The sequence below is a fragment of the Rhinoderma darwinii genome, chromosome 4, assembly GCF_050947455.1.
Source record: "Rhinoderma darwinii isolate aRhiDar2 chromosome 4, aRhiDar2.hap1, whole genome shotgun sequence".
In the NCBI taxonomy this organism is placed as follows: domain Eukaryota; kingdom Metazoa; phylum Chordata; class Amphibia; order Anura; family Rhinodermatidae; genus Rhinoderma; species Rhinoderma darwinii.
In genome coordinates, this window is record NC_134690.1 from 338,514,162 (window position 1) to 338,539,651 (window position 25,490).

Here is a 25,490-nt window from a genome sequence, read left to right on the forward strand (position 1 = left end):
AGGTAACTTGGGGGATTTCTACAGTTTTGTTCCCTTAGGGTCTTTGGAAATAACTCCCGAAAAACCATTTCAGCAAAACTTAGGGTATGTTCACCCGCAAACTCAAAAACGTTTGCAAATACGGAGCTGGTTTCAAGGGAAAACGGCTCCTGATTTTCAGACGTGTTTTAAGCCACTCGTATTTTTCGCTGTGTTTTTTACGGCCGTTTTTGGAGCTGTTTTCAATAGCGTCTATGAAAAAACGGCTCCAAAAAGTGACCTGCACATCTTTTTCAAAACTGCGTTTACGGCCCGAAAAACGGACAAAAATAGGTCATGTGAACATACCCTAAAGCTCCGAAAGCAAAATGGTGCTTCTTCCTTTCTAAGTCCTGCTGTATGCCCAAACAGTAGTTTATTACCACATGTGGGGTATTGCTGTAATCGGGAGATATTGCTTTTGAAATGTTGGGGTGCTTTTTCTCCTTTTTTCATTGTAAAAGTTGAAAATGTCCCCTTTTGGACATAAAAAAAATGTAAATTTGCAATTTCACTGCATAATTCCACCAAATTCAGCAAAAAATCTGTGGGGTCACAATGCTAACTCCACCCCTCTATAAATTCTTTCTGTGGTGTAGTTTCCCAAATGGAATCACTTTTGAGGGGTTTCCACTGATTTGGTCCCGCAGGGGCTTTGCAAATGTGACATGGCACCCATAAACCTTTCCAGCAAAACTTGAGCTCCAAAAGCCAAATGGTGTTAATTCCTTTCAGAGCCTTGCCGTGGGTTCCAAACAGCAGTTTATTACCACATATGGGGTATTGCCGTAACCGGGAGAAATTGCTTTTCAAATCTTTGGGTGCTCTTTTGTTCTTTAGTCCTAATATTGAAGATTTCTACATTTTATTGGAAAAATTTAGATTTTCATTTTTACATCCTAATTCCACTAAGTTCAGCAAAAAACCTGTGGGGTTAAAATGCTCACTATACCCCTTGATAAATACCTTAAGGGGTGTAGTTTGCCAAATGGTGTCTTTTTGTGGGCTGGGGGGGTTTCCACTGTTTTGGCACCACAAGACCTCTTCAAACCTGACATGGTGCCTAAAATATATTCTAATAAAATAGAGGCTCCAAATTCCACTAGGGGCTCCTTTGCTTCTGAGGCTTGTGTTTCAGTCCAGTAGCACACTAGGGTCACGTGGGATATTTCTAAAAACATCAGAATCTGGGCAATAAATATTAAGTTGTGTTTCTCTGTTAAAACCTTCTGTGTTACAGAAGAAAATGAATTAAATGGAATTAATCTCCACATTGTTTTAATTCCTGTGAATCACCAAAAGGGTTAAGAAACTTTCTAAATGCTGTTCCAAATACTTTAAGGGGTGCAGTTTTTAAAACAGGGGTTTTTTATAGGGGGTTTTATAGGGGGCTCTTTTCAGGGACCAGTTCAGTTCTGAAGTGGCTTTGAGGGCCTTATATATTAATATAAGGCCCTCAAAGCCACTTCAGAACGGAACTGGTCCCTGAAAAGAGCCCTTTGAAATTTTCCTGAAAATGTGAGAAATTGCTGCTAAAGTTCTAAGCCTTGTAACGTCCTAGAAAAATAAACGAATGTTAAAAAACTATGTAGACATATAGGAAATGTTAACTAGTAACTATTTTGTGTGGTATTACTATTTGTTTTACAAGTAGATACATTTAAATTGAGAAAAATGCTAATATTAGCAAATTTTCTCTACATTTTGGTATTTTTCACAAATAAACACTGAATGTATAAACTAAATTTTACCGCTAACTTAAAGTACAATGTGTCATGAGTAAACTCAGAATCGCTTGAAAAAAATAAAAGCATTTCAAAGTTATTATCACATAAAGTGACACATGTCCGATTTGAAAAAAAATTACCTGGTCCATTAGGCAAAAATAGGCTGTGTCCTTAAGCAGTTAATTGATGGATTAAGGAGGGAATAGCCCATGAAATAGCTTTTGAGATAATTGTCCAATTATCTTTTGGTCCCTTGAAAAAGAGGCAGCTACATATTAAAGAGCTGTAATTCCTAAACCCTTCCTAATACCCTCAAATTAAAGCGGAGAGTCTACACTTAAAGGGAACCTGTCACCAGCATTTCACCTATTGAACTTTACTTATCCCTCACTGGCCACTGCTATCAAAAGTTCATTCCCGTTATCCCTGCTCCTAAACTCCTCCTCCGACTGTAAATAACGGTCTGCAAACATTTTGCGCCTTTTATCGTAATAATCCGGTGTCCATTTGTGCGCACACACCAGAAGAGGACACCAATGCAAAAGCGCTGGATTTTGTGTGCTGGGGGAAGGCGAGGAGCTGTCAATCAAAAGTAAGGAGGCGGGGGAAACTCGGAAAGACTTGAGGAATGAAGATATGACTTTTCAGACGAAGATTTGACTCTTTTATGCTCATTAGCATACGGTGTGGGAACACTAAACAACTGAATACTAAAGCTACAGAGCCGACTAAAGACAATTATAGGCTATATAGAAATGATTTTTCACCCACTACCACCGGGTATTGCTGGTTTAATAGGTCAAATGCTGGTGACAGGTTCCCTTTAAAGCCCGTATTGATTATATAACTGTATATTCAATATGTTTTGGTAAACATAACGTAAGTATCTGGTGCAAAAGCCCCTTTTGGCATTGGGCTCTATGGCTGTTTTGCATTAGTTTGTCCTCAAATTTTCATCCATTTGAAGTCCGTGTGAATGTTTTTAATGGCTGTCATCCGTTTGCCATCTGTTTTTTTTATGGCCCTTAAAACAGATGGATTTAATTTGTCAGTTTTTTTTTAATTTTTATTTTAGATCCTAACCCCCTGAAAACACCAGTGTCAGTGTGTCCCCTGTAGATGGTGCCCATGTAGATCGCGCCAGACTCCCCTGTAGGGCTTCCCCAGGCTCTTCGCTTAAAGTAGCTCTGTGCCTGGGAAGTCCACTTGTGAGAGCCACAAGGATTGATTTCTGAAAAACTGGCGTTAAAAATGAAATTACTTCTACGGTGTCCGTCAGCCGTGAAAACGGCCAAAAACAGAACATGTTCCAGTGTTCACAGGCCGTTAAAAAAAAAAAAAAAGATGGCTGTGTGGATACACCCATATGATTCAATTGTTCTTAAAATGGCCGTGTGACGGCTGTAAAACAAAAAACATCCGTCACACGGCCATTATTAGTCGTGTATGTAGCCTAAAATAGGGGAAAAAGGGGAAGGCGAATACATTTTATTTTTTGGAAAAGGCTTTTCTGAATACATAGGATTGGACATAATCTGTTTTTGGCTTTAAATATATTGCTCATTAACAAAGCTGTATTAGAACTATCTGGATGCAACAAGAAGCTTCACCATATACACACATGGTTACATACATTCTATGTGGGTCTGATCAAATATTGTGTGTGTAAATGGCTTGCAAAATCACGCTGGATAAATAACATGATGGTTCACTAGGAGATGTGTGTTTCTATGGGGCCATGCACACATCAGTTTTGTTTTTTTGCAGATCCAGGTATTCGTTTTGCAGATTATAGAACTAGTCCTATTCTTTTCAGTATTTGCAGTGCATCTCACCCATTCTAGTGTATGGGTCCGCAAAAAAAGCACCCAGCACATGGAAGCCACTAGGATCTTTGTTTTGTAGTCCACACTATGGAAACAGTGGTGTACATGATGATGCCTAAAGGGGTGTGTACCTAAATAGTTCTAATATTGTGGCAAATGTATCATATTAGTACATCTGTTATTTCTGGCAACATTTGGAAAATGTTTACTGCAGGCTGGACGTGCTGTACAGGCTTTCCTCCCATTAAGTGCAACAAATTCAAGTGTTTTGTGGTAGATTCGGAATGCAATTTGTTGTAAAAATTGACACTATTTATAGGGATTTTTTTTGAATTTCACATTGGTGGCCTATCCTTCTGATCGTACTAAACAAAGCGCCGTGCTAGCTAATACTTTGAGTCTTTCAAAACCCCAATTTTATGTGACCCCCTGTATGTGCATGTAATTATATATAAATAAAATGTATAATTGTCACATGACGCTCACCTTTTTATCTTCTTGTTTTCTGTGTACTTAGACGGTTCGCCATGGATTTCCCTTTGAGCCCTCCTCAATGGCATTTGATCCCGTGCAGAAGATACTTGCAATCGGCACAAATCATGGAGCTGTGAGGCTGTATCCTTTTATTACCTATCTATAGCATCAACAGCATCCAAAAAAAACCGATAATGTCAGAGGAAGTGGACGACAGAAGATCTCATTGGTAACAGGTATTTCATGAAATATTATGAATGTGTCAAACACAATTGTGCTTGTAACTCTTCTATTTTGGTTGGTAAATTAGATGTACCCTGCACAAAGGAAAATCTTTTGTATTATTGTTTTGGATTGCATGGAGTTAAATGTGAATGACTCGTTAACCAATGATATATCTTCATCAAGGAGTACTCTTCCGCTTCACTAAATACAATTTTTTTAAATGGGGTTTCTCAACTTAATCTACCATGTGAATAGGTAATAGATGTTTAAAGAATGTTAAATCGATGGAGGGGAGATCATATCGAATTCTAGAACTGGGGACCACTGTTTTCTCATTCACTGTAGTTTGGTTAGCAGCGGAGGGAATAATAGGAAAGCGGAGGCAGCATCTGAGTGTAGCCTATTGTGTTATAACCAGTGGGTTACAGAAAAAGTTAAGTGAATGCACTATTTTCATAACTCTCTATAATAGACTAGTGATAACCGTTCTAATTCAGTGGTCTTTATTTGCAGAAATGTACATACCTAATCATCATATCTATGTTCTATATAATGGAATAGAAATGTATGCTAGTCTGAATCCTGGCCACAGCTCCTTCAACACACCTCCTCGGCGCTCATCCTGAAAGATGGCCCCTGGATGAGCGCTGAGGCGATGTGTTGAAGGAGCTGTGGCCAGAACTGCGAACAGTGTGATCTCGTGATTTGAAGCGGAGATCACGCTGTGCAGTAAAAGAAAGCAGCTGTATGACCCTGCTTGGACAGCATCATACAGAAAAACGCAAACACCGCCGAGAGAGCAGTGTTACCGCCCCTTTGGCTATTATAGCCCCATCTGCATATTTAGAAATAAACTCCTAACTTTTTAAATCGTTTTGAGACACAATTTTTACTGGTATTATCAGCGTGACCGCTCCTATTTGATTGGTGAGATTGGGCATTACTAAACTAGTGACAGTTCCTCTTTAAAGTATAGAGAAGGGAGGAAACCTCCAGCTCACCGGTTTTGCGTCTCCAGATATCTCGCTCGGATCCCAGCGACGGCCCGCGGCGTGTAGTACAAGAAAGAAGGAGAGATGATCCAGCGCTGAATGGAGTTTAAAAGGGAAAGATTGTTCCCACTTTTATTGGCAAAAATGTTTAAAAATGGAACAGAGACACAGTCTCAAGGCAAAGAATAGTGCGGGTGAATACCCGAGCCTACACGTTCCGAACACGTGCAGTGTTCTTAATCATGGCAACATCTTCTGCCATGATTAAGAACACTGCACGTGTTCGGAACGTGTAGGCTCGGGTATTCACCCGCACTATTCTTTGCCTTGAGACTGTGTCTCTGTTCCATTTTTAAACATTTTTGCCAATAAAAGTGGGAACAATCTTTCCCTTTTAAACTCCATTCAGCGCTGGATCATCTCTCCTCCTTCCTAGTTCCTCTTTAACGCTGGATTTATGTGGGATGGAAATACTGGGGATTTTCCTTGCAGAATTTCCGTCCAGAAAATCTGCAAGGGATTACAATCTTATTCATATCCACATCGTTCTCATTCCGTTTTGGATGTTCACTACGAATCTCACCCATGTCAATGTGAAAGGGGGGAAATCCGCACGTAACGTGCAGATTGTGCTGCAGAAACGATGTGAAAACACTGCGGATGCGCTGCGGAAAATCTCTAGCATTTCCGTCCCGTGTGACTCCACCTTAACCCTATTGAGATTCTGTGGCATAACCTGAATAGGGCTGTGCATGCAAGGCATCCCAGAAATATTGATGACTGAAACACATTTGCAAGGAGGAATGGTCGAAAATTACTTCTCAACCTTGTGCAAATCCTTTTTGCAGATAATTTATAGGAAATGTTTGGTTTGAGTGAATTCCTGGCAAAAGGGAATCTGCAATTAAATTCAAGGGTAAACTTACTTTTTTTTCCCTACACTGTGGTTCTCCCTCAATGTGCTCCATAAAAGACATGAACAGTACAATTGTTTGTGTTATTAGTTCAGTTTCATTGTGTTTGTCCGTAATTGTGACTAAGATAATAATTAGACCATATTTTATTAGTAATCAATGTAGAAATCCAAATTGTTCACTTTTTCTTGCAACTCTATGTATTCAGTGCCATTTCCAGCCTGTTTGTGCCTAAATCACATATAGCCATGACTTGTCTATAGTAACATACTATAATCACAAGGGTGGACAGGTCACTGTTTTCTGTAAGGACCCTTTTACACTGGCTATTGAGCGGGCAAACGAACGTTCATATGAACGCTCATTCCCGATCATTGCCCTGTGTAAACAGGGCAATGATCGGCCGATGAATTAGGAAACGGTCTCCGGTCTCTGTTAGTTTGGCTTCAGTGATAACGTGCCTATAATTCACGTGACTGCTGCAGCGATGACGCCAGCATATACTGCACCTCACCACTAAGGCCAGTGATTAGCTGCAGCAGTCACATGGATGTACGTCGCATCATTGCTGCAGGAAAATAACCACCGGAGCAGCGCTGCTGAAGCAGCAGGGATTTAACAGGTGAGTATAGTGTTTGTGTTTTTTTGTTTTTTTGTTTTTTTTTTATAACCTATCCTGCTGGCAGATTATTTTTTAAAGTCTCATACAACCCCTTTACGTTTAAATGTTGTTGTTGTTTCGGCTAATGAAGCTGATGCTACAGAAGAAAAATCACAAGATTATAGTGAATATTTAGTATTAGATCTTGGGTATTATGGTCTGCTCAGTGTGCTAGATTTGGGAATTGTCAACTTATTCCATGTTCCTTCTGAAGCAAAGATGACACTTATTACCTACCAAGCTCCTTTTTCTTGACTGATGTGATTTAACGGATTACACGGGTATTGTTTTCGTGACGAAAATACATTGATTGCACAAAGTCTGTAGCGGACGCAGTTCTTACCTGGAAAGGGTCTGTATGCGTTATACCAGAGCTAGATTTGTGTTGTTGTATAATATGGCAAGTGTTTTTACCTTTAGCTCAATTACATTGGTTTCATGGTTTTTATCTGTAGTCTTAGGTGACTTTTCAGAATAAGCTGTCGTTTGTGTACATGAGGAATAAAACTATTCTTGACCATTACGTATATGACTTGTAAACTGCGTTTTTCAGCCGTTTTCAACTCTGCATGCTTTATTTCGAATTTAGGTCTTTCTGAACTAATAGCTGCTATGATGTCTCCCATACACTGCACACAGAGAAAAGAGGAGATCCTGATCTCCTATCTCTTAGGCCTTATTCAGACAAACGTGGTGAAAAACATCCGGTTTTCCTGGATCTTCATAGGCTTGAGTTTATGGAGGGATCCGTGAAAACTGAAGAAAATAGGATAATAGAAAATCTATTTTTCAGTGGACCCTTCATAAGGTCTGTTGAAACAACGGCCGTGTGAATGACCCCATTAAAATACATGTGTCCATGTGACAGCCGTTGTATTAACGGCCAACATGGACGTATTCTACGTTCGTCTGAATAAGGCCTTACACACACGGACTTTCTCACACAAACATCAGCATAGAGGAAGTTATACGGCTTTGAATCTCTCTGATGAGATAGTAAAACACTTAGGTTCTATTCACACGACAGGGTCCAAGTGTCGGCCGATGAAAATGGCCATTTTGGTTCGTTGTTTTGCATTCGTTCCATTTCTGTTCCGGGCCGTGGTTCCGTTTTTAACGGCCGATTTTGACCAATTTTGCATCTGTTTGTTTCCCTGTCCGTTTTAAAAAATGATGAATTTTATTTGTACATTTTCATCACACACTTCCCTCTGTAGATAATGCCACACCCTGCCCTCTGTAGATAATGCCACACCCTGCCCCCTGTGGGTAGTGGCACACAGCCCCCCCTGTAGGTAGTGGCACACAGCCCCCCTCTGTAGGTAGTGCCACACAGTACCCTTGTACCTACCCACCCCCACAGATAGCACATCCCCTACCTTCCTGTAGGGGACCGCTCCAGGAGAAGTCCCCGCCTTCAATGTTGATATATGGACAGTGAAATCAGTGACTTCTCCTGGAGCAGAATCCCCGGCCACAGCTTTGGCCGGGGATTAGGGATTCAGCTCCTACCTATAGGGAGCAACAAAATACCTCCCTCCTCCTCCTCCCATGTACTTCGCACTGTGAGGAGGAGAAGAGAGCGAGCGGCAGTCACACATTCGAGTGACAGCCGTGCTTTACACGGCCCCATAGACTTCTATGGGAGCTGTGCGGCCGCGAGAATGGCCTAAAATAGAGCATGTTAAATTTTTTGACCGCCTGGTTTACCGGGCCGTCCAAAAATTGCCCGTGTGAATAGCCCCATTTGGGGTCTATTGTTCCTACTGCGGCCGTGTGACGGTCGTTCAAAGAACGTCCGTCACTGCCGAGAATCCCTGTCGTGTGAATAAGGCCTTAGGCTATGTTCACATCTGCACTAGGTTTTCTGTTATTCTGTTAAGTCATAGGACCGAAATAACAAGAAAAACGTAAGTGCTGAATCAATCGCATGACGAACACCAACTGCGCCTAAGGGAACCCATTGACTTTTAACGGTTTCTCACCGCAGCCAATTTTTGTTTTTCTCCTCCCAGTCTTCCAAAAACCATAATTTTTTATTTTATTGATTTCTCTAAAGACCTAAAAATATAATTCCTCCATATTTGGGATGGGGGTGTCATAATTACGTAGTTCACAATGCTTTATTGTGCAGGTTAATACGAATTTGGCGATACCAAATTTATATCAGGTTTTTTTGTGTTTTAATACTTTTGCAAAATAAATATATATAAAAATTTGTTTTGTGGCGATTTATTTTTTTAATTACTTCTTCTTTTTTTTTTTTTTGGTATTTACCATTCAGGAAAAATAATATCTTGTCATAGTTTGGACTTTTACTGACTTCAATTATGATATGATATCAATTACGTTTATACTTGCATCACTTTTGAGGGGCATCTAAGTGGTTAAAGGTCCGGGATCAGAGTTCTCTATTTTACCAGTGGTTTAAAAGCGTGATCAGTGCAGGAAACGGGAGGAGAAGAAGAATCTGATAAGCGGAGAAAGAAGCATTTTCCTGTCATAAGATTCTTCACAAAGTTTCACTGCTTATATTAATTTATAGGAAAAAATGTAAAGGACCGTTACACTTTAAAGATTATATACATCCTATCAAGTGTGGAGCTGTTGTCTATATATTGGTGGCAGCACAATGGGGCAAACTGGAAGCAATTGAAAGTCGACTTCACAATCATTTGCTTTAAGGTTTTTTTTTCCTCAAATGACATTTATGGCATGCGTTTGTTACGAAAACATCTGAGCCAGCCCTAGTTTGACGTTTTTTTGTTTTTTTTTTAATTCAAAAAGCATTGGTCAACCTTTCCATTCATCCAAAGATTAGCGTTGGTAGATGCCTTTAGCAGTTACATGTATTTCTTATAATTGATTTGGCCACTACTAAATTGATAAAATCATATTAAGATGGCCATAGACATGATATTTTTTTTTTAAAAACTAACTGGATTTATATCTGGTGGGATTGATTTCGGTTTGCTTAGGCCTCAATCACACGTCGGTGATATTATTCTTCAGTGTGCTATCCTTTTCTGTTTTTTTTTAACGGAAAGCACACTTACCCATTCTTTTCTATGGGGCCATGCACACCTGTTTTTTGTTTTTTTTGCGGATCGGTTTCCGATCCGCAAATTATAGAACAGGTCCTATTCCTGTCCGTTTTTGCAGATCAGTCTCGGTTATTTTAATTATTGGTCCGTTAAAACTACGGACCGCACAAGGAAGCCATCCGTGTGCGGATCGTGTTTTGTGGATCCGTGATTTGTGGCCATATAAAGGGCCATGGATGTGTGCCTATCTGTAGCCTTTTAACCCTTTTGCTGATTCCTTAATATTGACACTTGTTTTTAAAATGGACGAAACCTAAGTTATAAAAGAAAAAATCATTTGAATTCTAATGGGTATATTTTTAGACACCTTACACATGGTAAAAATACTACCCTTCACTTTACACTCATGGACGCCTTCATGCAAGTTTGCATCAAAGTGTAATGTGTAAAAAATGCATAAAAAGTGATGTATGTGGCTAAAGTCTGACCCAAGCATAACCTTAGACGCACAACACCTCCTAAAGTTCAAGATTTTATACATGCCACGTATGCCTGTGTCTATATTCACATATCTTAACGTAACCAACAGAACTGAAGAGCCCAAAAGTCCCTGTGATCCAGATGCCAGAAAAGATCCGAATCGCGAGGATGATTAGATTAATAACTGCTCATCTTCTCACCCCTTTAGTAGAAAAAAAATGTGGTGACCAGAGAGCTCCTCTTTTCTCACTGTTTTGAGGGGTGATAACTGTACCTGTATCCCCCCTACCATGGGGTCACTGGAATGTGCGCAGGGAGAGAGATGATCGTAACAGGCTGTGATCTGTCTTCCTGTTGCCACTTGCTGCTCCTCCCCCTTCCACCCCTCTCTCACACAGAGATAAACAGGAAGTACAACTTTTCATCCTGTTCCCCCGCTTCAAAAGAGTGCTGCGCCCCGAATATTACACAGGGATTTGAGCTTGGTTTTATAGCCTGGTTTCATTTAAATGCTTAGATTCTGGACGTAAATGATACCATATAAGCTTTAAAGGGTTTTTCCCATTAAGGACATTTATGAGATATCCACAGGATATAGTACGCAAGAAAATGGTGACCGCACTCTGCGAACACCAATGGCACCTAAACACTATAAATAAATAAATAAATATGCTTTCCTGCTGAATCTACTTACAATAGTGAGGTTCTTAGCGCACATTTTGATCAAATTGTGTGAGCCCACCTGCCACGACTAGGCGACCTCTATAAGATGGGTCCCTAACGCTTTTTATACATCCACAGGTTATGTCATAAATGTCAGATATGGGACCCGCACGTATCTCTAGAACGGGACCCCTAAACCCCGTTCTAGCTTTTTCTGCTCATGCTGCTTCCCGGCCACTTACTGATTTACATGGTCGGGCGTTACGGAAACAGCATGACTCACTGTGCTACGCTGTTTCTGTAACTCCTATAGTAGTGAATGGCAGTTACGGAAGTAGCGCAGCATGCGAGCTACGCTGTTTCCGTAACTACTAATCAATTCTATGGGAGTTACGGACACTGCAAAGGTCAGCGACTGACGCTGTTTCTGTAACGCCCGACCATGTAATCGGTAAGTGCCCGGGAAGCAGAAAAAGCTAGAACGGGATTTAGGGGGCCCCGATTTTCAAGATAGTTGTGGGACCCGCATCTATCTGACATTTAGGACATCTCCACAGGATCTGAAATTAAGGAAAATAGCAACAAAGACTGTATTAGAAGCTTGCAGCATTTCATGTGCTCTTTTGATTTAGCAATATGTAAAACTTATAAAGCCCCTTTAATGTATAGCCTGATTCCCTGGGCTTAATTTAGAACAGGTACAGTAGATTTCACATATGGTCTGTAGATTTTCTTCACTTGTACCATTTGCAATATTTCCGGTTGGCGTCATAATGATTAACTGTAAGGAGGACCGTTAGAGGAACTGTGGCTGAACCTGATTATGTGGAGGAGAAGATTCTCGTTGATTAGGAATTCAGTGACAGCTGTGGTTTGTTTTATCAGTAAGAAAACTTGGTGATGTTTTGATCCATTTTTGTAACAGGAGGAAATGGACATTTCTTCGTTTTTCAGTATCAATCTGTGCAGATTGTGCACGGTTTCAAGCTGCCTCTGACGTCAATCTGTTTTTGAATAAGGATATAATTGTGACTACGGCCTTTATCTGTTCTTGTGTTTTTTTGTTATTTTTTTTTTAATTTACATACATGCACATTGCCATTTTCCTTTTTAAAATATCATCATGTTAGGGCAACTGATCTCCAAAAATTATTTAGTTAATAAAGCCTGTATCAGTCTTTAGCCATATGGTATGTATGTATAAAGTATATTTTTGTCTGAGCTACTTATACTAAGAAGTACATACAAATGGGAGAAGGGGGTTTAAAATGTCTTGCTAGGGAGAGTTAGACATTTGAGAAGAATATACGGAGTATCTAAGTACCCTAAGATATTAGGTGTTGTTTTTAAAAATCGAGGCTGCTTTTCTTTAAAATGGTATTCCGATCTCCGACATTTATGGCACATCCACAGGATATGCCATGAATATCTGATGGATGCAGGTTCCAGCCCTGGGACCCGCACTTCTCTTGAGTATATGAATAGAAGTAAATGGGAGTTACGGAAGCAGCTTAGCACGATGACCTTGGCTCTTTCTGTAAGCCCGGCCACCTCTCCACTGATTTTGCAGCTGAAGGTTCGAAAACAAAAAGCAAGGATCTCGTTGGCTTGCCAACCCCCCCTTTTTTTTTCTCGCACGATTGCCGCTCATGCCGCAAAATCTAATCTAGTTTTATTTGCTAGACTTTGTTTTTCTGGTTTATTCTTGGATGTCTTTCTTGAGTGTAATAATATTACAAGTTATGTTTTTACTAGATTACTGTACATGGGTCGTTGATTCAGGGATTTATTGTCATTGCAGTCGGGGAGGAATTTCCTATGGTCTTGTGTCTACAGCTCCTTTACAGACCTATGTGTCTGTGAATATAGACTACAACAAAAGCGTTTGTCTGGTCTTGCAGTCGTACTCCCTTCTATCTGCCTCCTACTTCTTGCTAGCCTAGCTGGGATTTTCCTAGAGAAGTAGCGTTTGAGGCCAAGTGCTGCTTCTGTAGCTCCTGCTCAGCGCTATTTTAGTCAAAATTTTAGACTCTCAATAGGCCCACCCTCACCAATTGCTAGAATTGAAGAAACACGATGATTAATAATGTGATAATAAAGAGAGGGGGCCACAAATTTAAAGGCTACGTTAAGTGTACCCCGACTGGTATGAGAACAGTGTCAAATTAAAAATAAAAAGTAATGGCTGCATCCTTTAAAGTTGTTTTTTTTGGGGGGGAAATAACATTGATGAATTAACTATGTGGATTAATGGGTCACTTTGGCTTTCAGTGCAGTACCCACACAACACTGCTCCTTCGTTCATTAGGCTCTATTTTCGTGAGAGACATCTGGAACATTGCAGCCATATTGACTGACACTTTTGAATTTGCCTCTGGTTTTGAGACTACAACTCATTGAAAACAGTTTATCCATTTCTGCAAAGCCAGTTCGAAAGTGACAACAAATATGGCTAGCTGCACTTCCTGTTGTGACTTTTTCAAAGATGGTCACCACAACATAACAGAAAAATGGCGTATTTATGTTATCTTTGTTTACTTTTTGTGTGCTCCACTTTTTTCAGGTAGTGTTTATTCTTAGTGTACAGTAGGGTTGCACGATGCCATGCACCCTCAAACGGTTCAATACCGTTAATTCATGTATTTCGATACTAAGTTATGCGATTAACGTTAATCAAGTGTCCTGATAATGAATACACATGAAATCCAGCCTGGACGTCATGTGTATTCAGAATCCTGACACTTCTGACTCTTTTCTTTGAGATTTCCAGCAAGGGAAATGAAATCTCGTTTAACCTCCGTAATCTCGCGAGATTACGCGTGGCTTGCGGGAATCTCACAGAAAAGATTCAGAAGTGTCAGGATTCTGAATACACATGACGTCCAGGCTGGATTTCATGTGTATTCATTATCAGGACACTCTATTAACGTTAATCTCTGTGTATGCGGCTGCACATCGCTGCTGTGTAAATCAATGGAGAGGAGTGTATGACGATGACTGGTCATTGATTGGTCAGCGTCATACATGTAAACACGCCCAGTTAAAAACACAATACACGCCCAGTTGGACATAACGAAAAAAAACGCCCAATTGTCCATTTCAAAGCTCATTTCATATATATATAAAATAGCTCATAACTTGGCCAAAAATGAACGTTTTTAAAAAAACAAAACGTTACTGTTATCTACATTGCAGCGCCGATCACATGCAATAGGAGATAGGGATTTGAGAATTTGGTGACAGAGCCTCTTTAATGCTGCGATCAAAGCTAACTGCAGCATTCAAGGGGTAAATGAAAAGGGGGATGGCCTTTGGATAGCGTCACAGGGAATCCCTGTGATGCGATCAAGGGACATATCATATATGGGCAGACAGCCCAGTTTCCATTGAAGGACCCACGGCCTGTTTGACCATATTTCCTGTTAGGACATACCTAAGTATGCCCTAACAACTGCCAGTGTACTATCCGTACACAGGCTAATGTACTGGCATATAGATATATGCCAGTACACTAAAGTTTAAAAAAAAAAAATAGTCATGTTAAATAATATACACACTTTTTTTTACAATTAATATTAAAATAAGTCTCACTACATAAAATATACACATTCGGTATCGTCGCGACCGTAATAACACATAGTGTCATTTATGATGTTTACTCTGTTATAACAAAGTCAAAACCGCTGTCACATAGTGTGAGGCACGAGGTATTATAAATTTTGAACCTCCATGTGCCTCACATTAATAGTAATTAACCCAATACTGTACCTTACACACTAACCCAATGTTGTCCGTTATGACTGAGGAACATGATGGGGTTAACTACTATTAATGTGAGACACATGGAGGTTCAAAATTCATCACACCACGCGTTTCACATCTGATAATAGAAGAACTTTTTTTTTTTTTTTTTTTATTAGCAAAGTTTCATTTTGGTATAGAGTATCGCAATACTACACGAAGTATCGGTATCAAAGTCCAAATTCTGATATCGTGAAAACCTTAGTGTACAGTATATTAACCCATTAGTGACCGCCCCATAGTGTTTTTACGGCGGCCACTAGCGGGCTTTATTCCGATGCAATCGCCTTATAACGGCGCTGCATCGGAATATATAAACAGAGTAGGGAGCCGTTAAATGTCCCTGCTCTCAGCTACCAGAGGTAGCTGAGAGCTCGGGGCATCCCTGCTCGAACGGGTGAGATGGATATTAGTATCGATCCCACCTGTTTAACCCCTCAGATGCGGCGCTCAATAGCGAGCTCCGCATCTGAGTGGTTTTGGAGAGAGGGAGGGAGTTCCCTCTCATCCCGCTGACACCCGGCGATCAGATCGCCGAGTGTCTGTGTCTCCGATGGCCCCCAGGTCTGCCTGTAGTAAATACCTGCTAGGTCATGTCAGAGGCCTAGGTCATGCCTGTCCGTTTTACACATTGCTTTTACAATTGCGGTTTTCTTTGAATCCAGCCTTAAAAAAAATGTGATAAAAAGTGATCAAAAAGTCGCATCTACTCCAAAATGGTACCGATAAAAACTACAAGTCTTCCTGCAAAAGAATAAGCCCTCATACAATTGCATCGGTAAAAAAGTTATGGCTCTTCAAATATGGAGACACAAACAAATAATAAAAAAAAAAAAGGTGTTTTCACTGTGTAAAAGTAGTAAAACATACAAAAACGATACAAATTTGGTATTGTTGCAATCGCAACAACCCACTTAACCCCTTAATGACCAGCCTATTTTAGACGTTAATGACCAAGCTATTTTTTAAGTTTTTCCATCGTCGCATTCCAAGAGCTATAACTTTTTTATTTTTGCGTCGACATAGCTGTATAAGGTCTTTTTTTGCGGGACAAGTTGTATTTTTTAATAGCACCATTTTGAGGTACATATTTATTGATAAACTTTTATTAACTTTTTTGGGGGGGGGAATAGAAAAAAATCTGACATTTCGCTACTCTTTTTTTGCGGCCGTTTACCGTGTGCTATAAATAACACGATAACTTTATTCAGCGGGTTGTTACGATTGCAACGATACCAAATTGGTATAGTTTTTGTATGTTTTACTACTTTTACACAGTAAAAACGCTTTTTTTTCAAAATTATTTGTTTTTGTGTCTCCATATTTGAAGAGCCGTAACGTTTTTATTTTTTCGCCGATGCAGTTATATGAGGGCTTTTTTTTGCGGGACGAATTGTAGTTTTTATTGGTACCATTTTGGAGTAGATGCGACTTTTTGATCACTTTTTAATAACATTTTTTTAAAGTCAGGATTCACGGAAAACAGCAATTTCTCCATCTTTTTTTATTTAATTTTTTACGGCGTTCACCGTGCGGGTGAAGCAATGTAATAGCTTTATAGTCGGGGTTGTTACGGACGCGGCGATACCAAATATGTGTAACTTTTTTACTTTTATTTTGGTTTTTTAATACTAAAGCAGTTTGTAAGGGGAAAAAGTGGGTTTTTCATTTTTTTTTTTCACATTTTTTTTTAAATTAACTTTTTATTAAACTTTTTTTTAAAACTTTTTTACTAGTCCCACTAGGGGACTTTAATATGCGATTCTGCGATCGCTATTATAATACACTGCAATACTTCTGTATTGCAGTGTATTATGCCTGTCCGTTTAAAACGGACAGGCATCTGCTAGGTCATGTCTGCGGCATGATCTAGCAGGCATTCATTACAGGCAGACCTGGGGGCCTTTATTAGGCCCCCGGCTGCCATGGGAGACACAGACACTCGGCGATCGTATCGCCGGGTGTCAGTGGGATGAGAGGGAGCTCGCTCCCTCTCTCCAAAACCACTCAGATGTGGTGCTCGCTATTGAGCACCGCATCTGAGGGGTTAAACGGGTGAGATCGATGATATCGATCTCACCCAGCAGAGCAGGGACGCCCCCAGCCCTCCACTACCTCTGGCAGCTGAGAGCAGGGAGATTTGACAGCTCCCTGCTCTATTTACTTATTTCGATGCCGCGACGTAAAAAGTATATGGCATCGGAATAAGGCCCGTTAGTGACCGACGAATGTTGTTCCTATAGCGTGGAGATCGTGGTCTCCTTTGTGCACATGGAAGGGTGAGCTGACATTTCTACTTTTTATTTATTTATTTTCTATTCCCTCCCCAAAAAAGTTAATAAATTCTATGTACCCCAAAATGGTGCTATTAAAAATTACAACTTGTCCAGTAAAAAATAAGACCTTATACAGCTATATAGACGCAAAAATAAAAAAAGTTATAGCTCTTTGAATGAGACAATGGAAAAACGTAAAAAATGGCTTGGTCATTAAGGTCTAAAATAGGCTGGTAATTTAAGGGGTTAAAATCATCTGTTCCTACCATGAAAACCATTTACAATCTGGCTAATGAATCTTCTTATAAGGTTTTCTTTTTTTTAAACGCGTTTTATTAAGAACTGTTACAATAACAATTAAAAAAATCAGTCACACATCTGACTGTAAGATACATCACATTGGAACAAAGAAATGTACATACAGAAAGTCAAGTAATGAGAATACAAAGTATATTCCATAAATACAAGATGCTATAAACAATGGCGCTTATGAGTTGACATTGAAGTATGTATGACCATTACAATAAAGATGATTTAACACAAGAACAGAAATAAAAGAAAACAAAATAGCCTGGGACCTATGTCACCCACGAGCATCTAATAAATCAAGCACAGCAAGTTCAAGGAGATACACAACAAAAATGCGGGTCACCTATGTTTCTACATCCCAGTATCTGGTGAAACAGCAGAGGGGTTCAGAGTCAAAGGGGAGTTGTTCCAGATATCCCAAACTTTAGAAGACTTAGTACTACAACCACGATTCAGAAACACGACCTTCTCGAAAGCTATCACAGAATTTACCAATCCCTTCCAATGACCAATGGATGGAAGTCAATCATTCATCCAATGTTGTGCTATAGTTTTTCGTGCTAGAAACCGTTTCTCTCAAAAAAATTCTAGTATGGAGATACCATGTCTCCCCATCCAGTATACCAAACAGATCTTAGGACATAAAGGAATGCCCACATGTAATAAGGACGATAACAGGGATATTATGTAATTCCAAAAGTCCCTAATGATGGTACATGACCACATCATATGCCAAAAATCTGCCTCTGGAGCATGGCATCTCAAACAGTCTGAAGAAGGCAATCGTCCCATTTTGAATATCCTAACCGGGGTTAAATATGCTTGGTGTATTATACATAACTGGATAATTTTATTATTTGCGGATGGGGAAACATGAAGATGGGACTCCAAAATATCATTCCAATCATCTGACTGAATTGTAGGAATCCATTGTTTCCATCTACTTTCTACAGCAAGCTGTGTGGAATTCAACGTGATGGATAATAAGTGGGTATATAGAGTGGATATCCGTCCTTGTGGACCCTGGGAGTTAAGAATTCCTATCAGTGGGAAAGAAGAAATTAAGTTATTTCTCAAGTGATGGAATTGGGTTTGTAAAATGTGACAAATCTGTAGATACCTATGAAAATGGGTGCGTGGTATGTCATACTTAGTCTGCAACTGAGTGAATGAAAATAAGACATTATCATCATATAGATCCCCTATAGTCCCAATAGCTGGAGATAACCGTGGTGGCGTTAAAGGAAAGTAAGAAGCATTGTTCCATAAAGGCATTTCAGACACAATGGCATGGTAACCCAGCTGCTTTTTCGCTTGTCTCCAAACCACCCGAGCCAGCTTGTGTAGGGGCAAGGGTTTACTATGGGCAGGGAGAGAATTTACTTTGAGGGAACCTAGCAAACATTGACTCCCAAGTACATGAGCCAAATGGTGCTTTGAGTTGGGAAGATCCTTTTCAGGCATCCAGAAACTTAAGGTCTTAAGTTGGCACACTAATATAAAAATAAATCCGGCAGAGCCGTTCCTGCCTGTGCCGTAGGCCGTTGGAGCGTGGATAACCTAAGTTTGTGTCGAGAATTTCCCCATATAAACGGTGACAACCAAGAATTAAGCGGTTTAAAAAATTATTTAGGTACGACAACTGGGCTATGCTGAAGGGCATATAAAAATTTAGGCAACAAAATCATTTTAAGCAGGTTTATATGGCCAGATACCGATAAATGCCGTTTACCCCATGCGTTAAATTTAGAACGGGTGAAGCCCAATAGCGGTAACATGTTTAAGGAAAGGTCAACATCTGGAAGTTTAGTTATAAATATGCCAAGATATTTGAAATTGTCTACTAGAGGCAACGGCGACAGCTCAGACAGGCCAGGGGGCTGTACTTTGGACAGGGACATAAGAGATGATTCCCCAATTAATAGAAAGACCGGAGTATTGTCCAAAACGTTCAATAATATTAATAACCGAGGGAATTGTATCCTGCACTCTATCCATCTGTATAGAGACCAATGGTGTCCGTACGATCTGCTATGGCTATACCTGTGATAAGTGGAGAGGAACGTATCTGCAATGCAAATGCCTCAATTGCCAAACTAAATAGAGCGGGCGATAAGGGGCCTCCCTGACGTGTACCCCTTTGAAGAGCAAATGACGGGGATAGTATATTTTTCACCAAGACAGTAGCCCTGGGTGTGGGACCGAAACCACATTTTTCCAGGCAAGCAAATAAAAAAGGCCATTCAATGGAATCAAAATCCTTTGTCACATCCAAAGACGCCAAAGCCCAAGTGTTGTCCTGCAATGTACTACATTGAACTATCGTCTGAACCCTCCTAATACTTATGGATGTGCTTTTACCCGGCATGAAGCCGGTTTGATCCGGGTTTATCAAATCCAAGATGACCGTATTCAGTCTTTGAGCAAGGATTTTAGTTAGGATCTTATAATCAACATTTACCAACGATATGGGCGGAATCTTCTTATAAGGTTATTTTCATTCAAACTATGACTTATGTGAACACCCAGGTTAGTAACTGAATGAATACAGTCTGACTAAGGCTATGTTCACACGGGGTCTTTTGCCGAGTTTTTTGACGCGGAAACCGCGTCGCAAAACTCGGCAGAAACGGCCCGAGAACACCTCCCATTGATTTCAATGGGAGGCGTCGGCGTCTTTTTCCCGCGAGCAGTAAAACTGCCTCGCGGGAAAAAGAAGCGACATGCCCTATCTTCGGGCGCTTCCGCCTCCGACCTCCCATTGACTTCAATGGGAGGCAGGAGAAAGCGTGTTTTCTGCCCGCGGCGCTCAATGGCCGCGGGCGAAAAACGGCGCGATCATTGCTATTCACACGGAGTATTTTGGGGGAGGAATATCTGCCTCAAAATTCCGTTTGGAGCTTTGAGGCAGATATTCCTCCCCCAAAATACTCCGTGTGAACATAGCCTTAAGGAGTTTCCAGGCCTTTTTTTGTTTGTTTTTTTTGTTATTGATTGGGCAGTAAATACAAATCTAAGCCACTTATCAGTATACTGTTTCTTACTACATTTTGTCCAGGTTTATCATATAAATTATATGGCCATGGAAATGTCCTGTCAGAAGAACACATCCCATATGGTGTTGGCCTTTACACGTATCCGCGTATGTGATTATATGGAGCCTAGTGAATGTAAAGGAGAAATATTTCCCAGAAATATGTTCTCTTTAATAAAAGCTATTTATTAGCATAACCGTATTTTTCTTTTTTTCCCATTAAGTTACAAAAAATTTTCTTGTATCTTTTATGCCCATGAGGTGTAACTCCTATCTTACGTGAACAACTAGTAAACCAAAAAATGCCGTTTTGATAATCCTCAAACCCTGAAATAGCAAGGTGCCATTCACATCACGTTTATTTGCCTATGTTTGACGTAGACACTGGGAAAAGCTCCTGATGCCTTAACGGTGGCAACCGTCACCATAGATTCTAATGGTGTATGTTATATGTATATGTCATGAATTCTCGTGACTCTGTTCATGGCTTATACTTTAGCTGCTATTTGTATACAATGTTTTTCTGTACTGAAGTGGTTTCTTCTGTAATACCTTCTGAAATTGCACTACTGGTGGCCATAAGTCGTCTGGCAATAAAATGGTGTTGGCAGAATGATTTATTTTATTTTTTTTCTACTTTTATGTACCTTTTCTTGTAACATTCTTTTTTGAAAATAGTCTGTCCTTAAAGCTTAGGCCGTTTGTGCTCCAGACCTCTACTTAGTAGTTCACTAACAATAAGTTGTTGTCCGCTATGTTACAGATACAGTTCATCTGCAGCCCGGTCACGGTCACAATTTCTACAAGCCTGCTAGCTCAGGTTACACTTAAACACTGCTACCCCTTAGATTAGTGACGGCCTCTTCCCTCCGGCAGCAAAGATTGTACTGGTGGAAATGCGCATCAGATCCTCGGCAAAGATTTCACAAACCACTTCTCTTTCATTGGTAGATTGAAAAGTTGTTCCATGTAAAGAGGCCGTTCTACAGTGCTAGTTCATTCCACCGTGCATTATAAAGATACCAATAAATTTGAAAACATCTGAGATGAAAGAGCTTGGAATTATTGTTTAATGTACTTGATGAAGGATGAATCTATGGTACTACCTAGAATTTATTACAGACTACTGTTATTTTTCCCATACCAAAATTTCAGCTGCTTGTTGGCTTTACCGTTTCCAATTTTTTCCCGTTACTGTGGTCTAATTCCCTGTGGTATTTTCTAGGTTTTCTTCCTGCTAATTTGCAGCTTTGACATCTTTTGTTTTCCCTGCCGTACAAAAAGTAAAAACCGTCCACCCTTCATGGAACATACCACAGATTACTAAAACTGGCCACTTACATCACCGTTAATCTCTGTGGATAAATATGGTCAATGACTAATCCGCAAATTTAACTTTTTTTTTTTTTTTTTCCCTTTGTCTCATGATTTAGTATGATTTTGGGCAACATAAAAAAGGGTTTCTAGGATTTATTCATAGGAGCAGATAAATGCCTAAACACACATGCATAATAATAATGGCAGAAGTTTATCCAGTGAGGATCTGTTTCGCCAACACAGTACACGTTGTAATCCTTCACATACTTTCCTATCCACAGTGGGCCTCGCAATCTGATATCTTCATCTCACGAGCAACAATTGTGCCATAGTTCTCAACGTATCCCACGATTTTTCACCCAAATTGGCATCTTGACAACTGGAGAAAATAATATGCAGGGACGGTCATTGCTACACGGTCACAAATACCGTGATATTTCCTGTAGTACAAATGTGTAAATATGCAAATAACTGCCATAACAGGCTGGAGCTGTTATCCAGGCTTTCTTCTTACTCGGGTGAGACAAATATTTAAAATGGTGCTAAAGCATTTTAAAATTTTGTTCTAGAAACGGCATTTCTGTTATGTACATATTGAGTATGACGCTACTGATATGTGATCCCCATTGTGTTTAGTGATTAACATTGTATTTTTTTTTTTCTTGTATTTAATTTTAATAAGAATAAACACATTACGAAATAATGCCAGAGAGTATTTGAAACTATTATTGTTGTTGAACTGCCTCTTTATTATGTTCTTTCAGCCTACTGAGAAGGTGTTTTAGAGGTATATGAAACCAAACCGTAACCCCCAACAATACGGCTGCTTTACTTAATCACTTAATGATTGGTTTGTCCTAGTTGTAAGTGTTACTTATCGGAGCTTACACACAAATTGCTAATAGATTTCAGGCTATACCGACCTTTTTGGTTCACTAGTCAATGTGGCTTATAAATGCATTCGATTTGTATAAAAGACAGACCTAAAGCAAAACCCTAATATTTCATACGTATAGGATTTTTTTACATTTATTTTTTACTAGGACAAGCATGTTTTGCAGCAAGTATATTCTATTTTAGCGTATATGCCATATAGGTATGTAAGAGAGAAGTATTCAGAAACAGCTGTGACTCTGGGGGCCCATATTCATGGCAGAGCTGTCAGATGCTGCATCAATGTAGTTCTTCTCTGCATGCAATGCTTTTTGGGGACAAAACTAACGTACATATAATATGACATTTGATGGAGCATGCAATGATTTTTTTAAATTTATTTTTTATTTATTTATTATTATTTTTTTTAAATAGTGGTCCTAAAGAGGTACAATGCATTAGAATGAGAGCCCTATCATAGCTCTGTACAAATCTGAGCCATAAAAGCCAGAAAGAAATGGGGCAAACCACCTAATTTATCAAAATATAGCAGTGAGGCAAAACCTATTATTTGCAGCTCGCTAGCCACAACCCTTCCTCTTGCCAGTGGCATCATTTGCTCCATTTTATTGGCCTAATTTGCAATATAATTCTGGTGCATGTTGCCTATTCAATGTCTCCGTGACCACACTTCACCTGACAGAATCCACAACAGGAGATGTCACTCGAGTCTCTCAGTAGTGCAGTCTAAAGCTGGCTATACATTTCAGATAGTTGTTGGCCGAGACAGCTATTCCTCCCGACTCACTTATACACATGCATGCTCGGCCGTTCCTGCATGCCTTGTCAATAAGGAGGAGTAAATCTGCTTCCAAACTGCTCTGGCAGCAGCTTATCTCCTTGCCCAAAAGAATCGGGCATGTTGGATCCAACATGCCTGACCCTTCTCTCCCACCGACATCTGTCGCTGGGGGAGAGTCGGGACACCACCATACACATTAGATGGTCAGCCGGGTTCGGCCAACCTATATCTAATGGGTATGGCCACCTTTAGCCTTTGGGAATGTCTCTTCACACGATGCATCACAGCACAGAAGTAAGATAAATAAAAAAATGATTTTCACATTTTTAAAAACCTTTCATAAATTCTAGAAGTACAGTAAAAAAAAGTGTAGTACCGTGTTAGCCAGAAACAATATGCAATGTTAAATACATTTGTGTAAAAAAACAAAAGTACAGTAGGTATAATACCTTGCATAAATGTATTCTGGAAGGTATGAATTTATGGTTGCGATTAACTTTACTTGTGAAGTATTCTGTATGCATTGGTATTTGCGCTGCATTCATACAGGCGTAATACAGCTCTGTGCCGGAGCTTTTAATGACGTGAGGGAGTTCAGATCTGGGTTCAGATTTGAGAAGGTTTTTTTTTTTTTTTTTTTTTTACATTTGCAGGTTTGGATCCTGTCCCATATGTGGAGCTGCGTACACTGATTTATTTGTATGTTGCTTTCCTTAGAGTCTGCGGCGTAAAGATTAACTCCACTTTCAAAATACTTTTTATTAAAAAGATGCTTTGTATTCTGTATACAGTGCTCCTGTATCGTGCCGTAAGACCAAACTCCTGCGGACCTGACTGGTTCAGTGTCAGCGGGTCACGCAGGATCCACCTGTTACCGATCACATCTAAGTTATGAACTTAGATGCGATCGATAGTAACTCGATCCTGCGTGTCAGACATGCAGGACCCGCTGACACTGAGCCCGTCAGTCCCGTGGGCCTGACCAATTCAGGTCTTGGAGAATGATGCATCTGCTCTGTATATAGAATACAAAGCAGCTGTATCTCAAAAAGTTAAAATAATTTTTAATAAAGTATTGTGAAAGTTGCACCAAACAGACATTTTTATTAAAAAAACAAAAACTATTTCAAAGGTGTTATATAGCCTTTAAAATGGTTGTCTAGTTTAGAAAACCCAATTTGAAGCGCCCTATCAAAGATAATCTTCCAGAATGGCAAGTTGCTATAAAGCACATTTCCAGCTCTGGGTGACCAGGCATTATATGGACAGCCCATTGATTTCAATGAGAGCTCTGTAATGTTTTGGCTCTGCAGGGGATTTGTTCACTTGCTGCCGAATTCTTCCACAGATTACAGATGATTGCTGAGGGTCTCGGCAGAAACCCTGTGATCAACTTATTGTCAGAGGTCTCTAAATGGGGGAAGAAAATAAAAGGATTGTCCAAAGTGAACAACCACTTTAACCAATGGCATCACGCATGCACAGTACTATTCATGAATTTATTATTACGATGTATAATATTTTTATTTAACAGAATATTCTAGTGGTAGAGGAGGGTTTGTTCTTAATAGATATCTGATCCTACAAATCAAGTATTACTGTACATTTTAAAACTTAATATACACGAAGTTATAAATTCTGATGATTGCTCCAAGCAATTCTCGGAAGTTGTCAGAAGTGCGGGATTTTTCTTGTGTGCACATGTAGGGTTCTCTGCATGTGACGTGGATGGATTGCATGGGCCATGATTCCCATGGTGCATGCGTCATTCGAAGGCCTTATTACACTGGAGGTATAATCCATCTAGTTCATATCTTGAGTATATCCTGACCAAGGTGTGTGAAGGGGTGACTCATCCTACCCTAATCATATTCACTTTAGGTTAGTCATGGGTAATTTTTGATGCTATTTGAGTGTGGTATTTTCTAGCTATGGACCTCATTTTAATATATTAATGGTTGATGTTATTACCTGCGATCGTATATCCTGGGATTTCTTTGCACTATTACACTTTGTGGATATGGCAGTGTGGTTTTACTTCTCTAACCTTGTAT

The 25,490-nt window shown here is 39.8% G+C and overlaps 1 protein-coding gene across 4 annotated transcripts in view; it reads left to right on the forward strand.

Moving 5' to 3' along the window:
• Positions 1-25,490, forward strand: part of STXBP5 (syntaxin binding protein 5) — a 396,458-nt gene that overhangs the window by 25,471 nt on the left and 345,497 nt on the right. For all 4 annotated transcript variants that reach the window (XM_075862864.1, XM_075862866.1, XM_075862865.1 and 1 more), the window contains exon 2: positions 4,089-4,186. In XM_075862864.1, the coding sequence (XP_075718979.1) occupies positions 4,089-4,186 (98 nt within the window). The remainder of the gene's footprint in view (positions 1-4,088; positions 4,187-25,490) is intronic.